At 42.5% G+C, this 8,154-nt stretch overlaps 1 protein-coding gene across 4 annotated transcripts; it reads left to right on the top strand.

Moving 5' to 3' along the window:
* Positions 1–1,257: 1,257 nt before the first annotated feature.
* Positions 1,258–4,371, top strand: LOC123090515 (uncharacterized). 4 transcript variants are annotated; one of them, XM_044511819.1, is made up of 9 exons: positions 1,265–1,769; positions 1,844–1,862; positions 2,420–2,482; positions 3,052–3,322; positions 3,408–3,463; positions 3,538–3,627; positions 3,702–3,761; positions 3,831–3,896; positions 3,973–4,030. In XM_044511819.1, exons 4-9 carry the CDS (start codon positions 3,059–3,061, stop codon positions 4,004–4,006), a joined length of 570 nt encoding a protein of 189 aa, XP_044367754.1. In that variant the 5' UTR covers positions 1,265–1,769; positions 1,844–1,862; positions 2,420–2,482; positions 3,052–3,058; the 3' UTR covers positions 4,007–4,030. The 4 variants fall into 4 exon arrangements, 2 of the variants coding, with proteins under 2 accessions (XP_044367754.1, XP_044367753.1); XR_006442457.1 differs by adding an exon at positions 4,156–4,371 and having other exon boundaries at positions 1,258–1,769; positions 1,844–2,482; positions 3,702–3,896; positions 3,973–4,086; XR_006442456.1 differs by adding an exon at positions 4,156–4,371 and having other exon boundaries at positions 1,259–1,769; positions 1,844–2,482; positions 3,702–3,896; positions 3,973–4,043.
* The last annotated feature ends 3,783 nt before the right edge of the window (positions 4,372–8,154 follow it).

Genomic DNA, 8,154 nt, shown 5'->3' on the forward strand with positions numbered 1-8,154 from the left:
TGGGAGTGAAAATATATTTTAGAGCACCTGCACCCAGGCCCCTCTTATCTAGCCATCCATTTTTCGCATCAAGATCCGTGCAAATACATTTCTCTTTTTTGTTTCTCTCACCTAGACATGTCTTCAAGTTCAAACAGTAAAGCTTTCTAGCTAGAATCTAGGATAAAAAATTTAGATTTTTTCGTCCAACATAAATATACAAAATAAGTTTTATTTGATTAAAAAATATATTTTTTAGTATTTATGTTGGACGAAAAATTCTGAAAGTTTTATCCCACATTCTTGTTAGTAAGTTTTGCTGCGCTGCAAAGTTTGAGGTTCAAAACATGTTCTATATGAGAGAAACAAAAAAAAGAAAAATTTATATACGAAGTTAGTTGTCTCGCACAGATCTTAAAGCAATATTGGAGAGCCAAGATAGCACGGTCTGGGTGCAAGGTGCTCTAAAAATCTGCGTCCAGCATGGGAGGACCCATCATCATCCCCGGCTCCCCCCTCGCTAACATCCATAAGGCCGTCGGTGGCGTGGCATCCTGGGCCCTGGCCCAGTCTTCTTTACAACGAAATCCTGTTGCTTCCCAGCACACATCGGCCCACAGTTCTTGCCGCCCGGCCCATGGCTATTTACAAATACTTCGCTGTACAGGAGTATATATAGTTTGCTTTTTCTGTTATTTTTTCATTTCATGAACACTTTTGTAAATGTTGAACATTTTTTGTTCATAAAATTCAAAGAACAGACACATGAAGATTTTAATCCTTGGTGGCATTTCCAAGAAGAATCCCAAAATCCTACTGTGGTTGTCCAGATTGCTTATAAAAATAAAAATAAAAGAGCTAAAAGTATGAAACTTGTTCTGAGAATGCTAGAGAACCTATTATCTTCTATATCTAAATAGGGGCACCCCACTAGCTGATTTTCCAGCATCCACATGAAGCCACGTCATCTGAATTATTATGGCCGTTAATACAGTATAGCTCATCAGCATATAGCCGTCTGATCAGGAGTTGATGATATTTACTGATGCTTGCCACCGCTAAGTGGAGTGGATGGAAAATAACGATTCGTTCCTTCTCCCCGGCGCCATCCATTCTTCCGTCGCATCGGCCATCAGTTAAATATCCGTACGTGGGCTATAGAGTTGGGCTTTTGGTTGTTGGTTGGGATATGGATACGTAAGCCCATGGAGAACAATTCAGTAGCCCATGATGTATCCTCCCCACGTCACGTCAAAAAACCTTATCCTCCCATCGTGCGCAACCTATTTTTCCCATCCAGCCGCCGCCACGACGGCCATTCTTGCCCAGTCCCACGGCCAGCCATCGGCGCCGCTCCTACTCTGCCCGGCCTATCCCTCGGCCAACCGCCGTCACGCTGGTCGCTCCCTCACCAGGTCAGCCACTGCCACACCCGATGCTCTCTGGGCCAGCCACCGCGACCGATGCTCCTCAGCCTGCCGCCGTCGCTGCAAACGACGCTCCTCTGCATGCTGCCGCCACCACGACCGATGATCTCCCGTGAATTAATTCTCTTCCCGCTACCGCTCTGTAGCCACCACTAGCCTTCCGCCTCCACGACGTCTGCCATCCCAGCCACGAATGCACATGAAACGACATGCCACACCACATAATTCATCACCTATTCATTACCTCACTTTCCGTTACCCTGCAAATGCGTAATAAAATGGGTTTAAATACCCTATGTGGTACCATCGTCATCCATGACACACGCCTTCTCGCGTCCCATCTGGGAAGAGGCCTCCGGCCAGGTAGATGCACACTCCCTATTTCCAGAAGTATATGATTTTTCCATCCTGAAGCTTATGGCTTTGAATCTTCTCAGGTTGCGCTTCAGGACAAAGGTGCTCGACTCCACGTTATGCTTCAAACATCTCTTACTTGCTGGGAATTGTTTCATTACTTCACATGCCCCTTTGCATTTTTTCCCCCTGATTTGTGCTTTACTCTCACTTTGTCATGTGCAACAATGGTAAAATGTTAATATGAAAAATCAGGCTTTCAAATTCCATGGTACTTGCTATAGTTCTTTTAGATACAGATCGATTGCTCATCCAAATAAACTATGTTGATTATGGAAAATTAGGCTTTCAAATTTAATGGTACTTGCTATAGTTCTTCTAGATACAGATCGATTGTTCATCCAAATAAACTCTCTTGGTTCCTCATATTATTATACCCGAAACACTCCCTCTAGGTACTAGATGAACTGATCGAAAAGAGGCAAGGGGTAAGGTTATCGATTCATTTTTTGGACAGTTCAGTTAGTTAAATGATTATGTGGGCATATGAGTATATTTGTTACCAATGCAACATATATCTTTGAAAAAATTAAGATAGACCATGGTGTTCATGTCGATTCTATCAGCATTTGTGTTATCCTCCTTCTGCACTATCCCAGATTGCACTCCCGGATCGCACGTGACGGACATTTTGCTTCATAGATCTCTTGCTTCTTGCATCGGTAAGCAAATGCTCATCTCTGAATTTAATTGTTTGCACTTGATGAGCATACACACCTTCTATTTCTTTCCGTGCATATTATATACCATTGAATTTTTTTCCCTGAATTATTATCTGCATTATGTTTGTTCAAAACATATAGGCTGCAATATTCTTCCTTTTAGGGAAATTGAGTATCTATGGTTTACAAAGATGGATGGCGCCGAAAATTGTAAAATGCATCTTGGTAGGCATTTAGTCTCATGCAGTCATGGACACCCCCGCCTTACGTCACCCTTGAAAAAAACCAATCTACTTATTCGGACAACGGCCATGTGTGTACACAACATAGAAATAAAGGTTAGTTAGGATACAATATTGCAAGAAAAATTACCCTCAAGATTTCTATGAACAAACCACTCTATTAGAGAATGGCTTCACACACTATGCAATAAATACGGAGATGACAGTACTAACCTATTTGTTGTTCCTCACAATGTCATTTGATGGTATGTGCAAATATCTTTTCAAGTAGAATCGCAAAAGAAAAATCTTTTGAAGTATTGTGACAAAATGATTTGATTGTGGCAGATCAAAAATGGAGTCTAATGCTGGATCATCCTCTTCCCCAAGTGAAACGTTCAGTGAAATAGATAATCATATGGAATGTCTCTATATTACACCAAACGAGGCTGTTTGGCGCTTGCCTGAGTATCACATTCACCCTACATACCTGTCCACAAAAAGACTCCCTGTTATACTTAATGGAATGAAGAATGATTCAGTATCCCAGTTCCCCATAGGTCATGTCAAAAAGAAAAGCTTCTCAATCAACAACGCACACGTGCTTCGCTCTACAAAGGTTAGATAATTTATATTTAGTATATTCTTCCTCATTTCAACATATTACTTATAAAATACTAACTTGAACCATGAAATACTTCCAGCCATCTCCAATCAAAGAATTGATGACCCATCCATCTTCAACAATAAATATTGAGAGGTTTGCCATGAATACCAGCATAGAATTTACAATCTCTATCTAAACACCGCTGACCGATTTTTTGCTATTCATAGTATGATGATCCAAACACCAGAGGACTCAAACAATACTACACATCCCTCTTGCCCAGGCGCAACTATCAACACTCAGAAAAAACAAGACAAGTATAATGTTTAGAACTCTGTATAAATCAACCGGTTCAGATTCAACATGAAATTCAAATCTCAATTTTTTGTAGGCACTCTTTAGCTAAAAGGATCGCTGAATTTACAGAAGATGAAACCACCAACAAAGAGAGGTATGAATAGAGAACAATATTCCTATTTACCATGTAATTTCTCAACGGTGCAATATTTACATGTCACAGTCAAAAGGAGGTTGATCTTGAGGCTGCAGAACTTCATCTTCAAGTTGTCAAAAAGCATAAGCAACAGTATGTGTGTCATCTCATATCACTTACCAAATTCCAAATATAATATTCATCATTATAACTTTTTGTTCTCTAACAGCAATGCAGGAAACAACATGACAATGAATAGCTAAGAAAGGCCAAGAGGATAACACCGATAAAAAAACATAGGTACTGTCAGTTTCATGTCCAAAGAAAATTGTCCGAAAGTTAGGTATGTCTCTGCTAGCCTGTTTAGAGGAGGATAAATGTATAAATACTAAGCTCTTTTTACAATATGCAGGATATTGTCAAGCACTCACTCAAGCAGCAACAAACTACACTGCCTTCTATTTGAATTACTTACATTGTGGCTTTAATTGTAATCTCTATCATTAGTAGTACTTTTGGGTGATCCGATGCATGTACTGAGTTATGGATAATGCTTATGCAACTATATACGGGCCGGATTACATTGCCTTTTATTTATATATATTTATATTGTGGCTCACTTTTTCAATCGCGTGAACTCATTGGTAATTACATGATGATCCTATGGATGTAGTGGCATGTGCATTAACCTTAATTATGAGGTATATGGGTTGCTTTTCACTTTATTGAGATGATAATGTAGATTTTACTATAATTGTTATCCACATATATTTTTTCCTGTTGCATCTGTGAATGGTACAAATAGGATAGGTTATGTCAAAATTTTCGGTATAATTACTTCCAAAATCTTGATTACATCCGTATGAATGAACCTACCAAAATTTTATAGCAAACCAACAACTAAACTAAATCATACTACTACAGCAGCACCCTACCTACACTAAGGCCAAGCAGCAGGTGCATAGCAAGCATGGAACACGCAAAAGGCCAAGATCCAAAGAGCAGTCTACCAAGTGTTTGTTTGTTTTCATGATTTTCCACATTTATCATTGCAGAAACTCTTATCCACAAATTCCCGCAGTAACGCGCGGGGTACCATCTAGTTATCAACAATAATGACGCTATTCAAGAAGAGGTAGAAACTGTCAATGCTAAAATTAATTAAGACAACCATGGGTGCAAAATTCTATGTCGTTTCTTAGTCAACCTTATAAAACTAAAGACGATGAAAATTTTGCAAAAAAGAAGGATTACTTAAAACACTCAGTTTGCTAATTTTCTTAACCAATACTAAGTTCTCTATATCTAGCTAGGGATCATTTTTGTATTATTTTTTTAAGTTTTTCGTAGTTAAAATCGGCCAACCGGTTCTAGCCACGTGCTATTAGTAGGGGACTGGGCGGGTATGTTTCCTGAGCAATGCTACACCTAGGTAAAGTTACGTACAGATTTTACATAATAGGCAATGTGTAGGACTGCGATTGGATGGATGGATGGATGTGGCAGGGGCCCACACGGGTGAAAATCAGGGGGGGCGATAGATTTGTTAGGCAGGTTACGTAACTCTTCGTAGGTTGTTTTCGTAGGTGTAGTATTATTGATGTTTCCTGGGTGTGCAGCGAATTCCCACACGGTTTAGGGACATTCATTTTGTTGCGTCAGTGTACTGCATTACAACGTGTTTGAATTGGTCTCCACTCTCCAGTTTTTTTCTCTTCTTGTTGGTTGGTTTTGCAATTCAGTGTTTGCATGCGTGCTACATGGCGTCTGTTTTGTTCATATGCTATTGGGTTCGTCAAGTGCTGCACGAACCAGAAATCTGAAGCTTACCGGTAGATCATTCACCGCAGCAGCACCCGCGGGGTGACGAGGAGACCGAGGCGCGATTGAGCTGATCCATCGTCACCCCCTACGAGGTGCAGGACGAGCAGCTGACGCACAACAGGGCCTTCTCGAACTCCGCACATGTGTTGGAATTGCTTGAGCCACCGCTTTAATCAAGGCTTCTTTTCCACCAGAAGACAAAGTCCCTTCCTTCCAGCCATTCACAATCTGCATGGTCCTCTCAGTCAGGTACTTAAAACAGTACACTCGGTCCACACCTATCATGGAAGGTATGCCCAAGTATTTGTCCGAAATAGACTCTGTCATTGTGTTAAGGGCTTGGCACACTTTTGCTTTAACATCCACAACGCACCCTTATATTTTTCGTGTCGGACCTTCCCCTTCTTGCTCAGTTTCCCACCGTAACGGGACATTTCTCATGAGTGCACATAATTATCACGAAGAATCCATGCTTTCTGGATGAGCAGTGGGCTCCAGTCCATGTGCAGCGCCCGGGACATCCGTCGCAAGCAACGACAGTTGCACATCTTGCATGAAGAGACTGACGTGTTCGCGGAGATCGATGTGGAGGCAGCCGTAGCGGAGGCGCCAACGAGCACGGACGCCGCCAGCTCCACGTAGGTCGTGCCGCCCACGTGATTCGCGCTCGGCCGTGACAACCACAAGGCCCGCCCGTCCATGTCGATCATGGACCCCACCTCAACTGGCGTCATCCACATGACGGACTCCGGCGAGGAAGAGTAGGACGTGGCACACAGACATGGGCACATATTGTTTCTCATGTGGGCCGTGTCCCATGTCCTACTCTTCCCCGCCGGACACTTGCACCTTCACTTTCCGAAGCTCATGGCCATGCAGCTTGCCGGACATGAGGAAGACATGACACTTAACACCGACGCCTCCCCTCATTGGTGACCCGCAGCTTCACTTCTAGGTTAAAAAAAATTCAAGTCAGCTTTTGTTTAGTTGAAATTTATCAAAAATGTAATGAATTTGGCCTGGTTTAAATGAAAAACCTCTGAATTGCATGCAATTTGTCCGGTGTGTTCAAATTTTGTTTCAAACACGTCCGGACGTGTCCATGAACGAATATTGTGTTCATTTTAGGGGCATGCATGGAAGATGCCCCTAAGATATATTCTGAAAAGTCTAAGTTGGTCATAATTTTTAAAGAAGGGGATGCGACTAACAAAAATGTTGCTTGGCATTTGTGCCTGACGGTAACACTATTTTATACGCACCCATTTTATACGCAGATCGTATAGACCGTATTTTTTTTAAGGGGAGATCGTACAGAATTTTTTTTTTTTGAGACATTCGTACAAATCGTAAAGGGAGTATGAAATAGCCGTCGGGCCGGAGAAACAAAGCCCAAAGCGCTGCAAACGTGGTGGCTGTGGGCCGACGTGGGCAACATGATTTTGTTGTCGTGTACAACAAGTTGGATGGACTCGGCGTCGGACTCGTTCCTTGTATATGAGCCAGGTCTGGATGGATCCTTTCCATGCACCAGAAGAGAAGAGAAGGGAAGACAAGAAGAATCAAGCGACGCGACGCGAGCAGAGGAAGAGGAGAGGAGAGGGGAGGGGAAGCCATGGATATGGATGAGTTTACGGTTTCTCCGTTCGATGAGTATGACCACAGCCTGCTGCGGGAGATGTATCCGCCGCCGGTGGACGGCGTCGATCCCCTTGAAGTCCTGTGCTTCAACTTCACAGAAGAAGACGGCAAGCCGTGGTCCTGGTCGCCGTCCGAGGAAGAGCTCCGGGAGATCTTCGGCGAGGGGTGGTGGCCGTTCGAGGAAGGATCCCCAGAGGACATGGACAGTTACCCCTTGCTGATGCCATCGGAAGTATTGATTCCGCCCTTTGCCTAGCTAGCTTCTCCTTTCCTCATGCATGTTATCGGATGGATGGATGGATGGATGGATCGATTCCTTCCTTCCGCATCACTCTAATTAATATTATCTTTATTTCTTTCTGCTCGATCGACCCTGTATGTACCCATATATAATTTGTGTGCTTAATAATAATTATTGTGACCATCCATGGATTGATGATGGCGACTTCGTCTGTGTATCAAATGTAATGTCATGTTCAGTCTAGTTTCTTGCTTGTTCCTCTGCGTATTTTATAATTAGTTGCAGCATAACTCAATTCTCTCTGCACCTGGATCGAACGCCGCGCAAATTCTTTTTTGAATAGTGGGGTTTTGTGAGTTAGAACGACTCACCACTCTTTCTGTTGTAAGACATGAGTACATGACCAGCACTCATCGTCGCCGGTTTGAAGTGGAAGCGGCAAGCAGTCTTAAAATAAGGTGAATAGCTTGTAAATCTGCTCATCATCGTGTGAAAACGAATAATCTTTTACTCCCTCTGTAAGTCATCTCACCTTGGCAATGATTCATTTTCTTTTTGTTCTCTCCAAAGGAGATGCCTCGGTTGAAAATTCTGTTCAGTCTCTTGAGGCTAATGCTAATTCTCTGTCCAGTTTGCAGGGTGGCTGGTGGTCTTAAAAATACCAAGGGGACGAGTGCTTTGTGACTGAATACCAACTGATAAGCA

This window comes from Triticum aestivum, chromosome 4B (genome assembly GCF_018294505.1).
Source record: "Triticum aestivum cultivar Chinese Spring chromosome 4B, IWGSC CS RefSeq v2.1, whole genome shotgun sequence".
NCBI lineage: Eukaryota > Viridiplantae > Streptophyta > Magnoliopsida > Poales > Poaceae > Triticum > Triticum aestivum.

Excerpts from the sequence above, each read along its gene's own strand:
- LOC123090515 (XM_044511818.1), top strand. The coding sequence starts at position 3,059 with ATGGAGTCTAATGCTGGATCATCCTCTTCCCCAAGTGAAACGTTCAGT. Across the intron at positions 3,464-3,537 it reads TCAACAATAAATATTGAGAG|TATGATGATCCAAACACCAG; the intron begins GTTTGCCATGAA and ends TGCTATTCATAG. Across the intron at positions 3,897-3,972 it reads GTCAAAAAGCATAAGCAACA|CAATGCAGGAAACAACATGA; the intron begins GTATGTGTGTCA and ends GTTCTCTAACAG.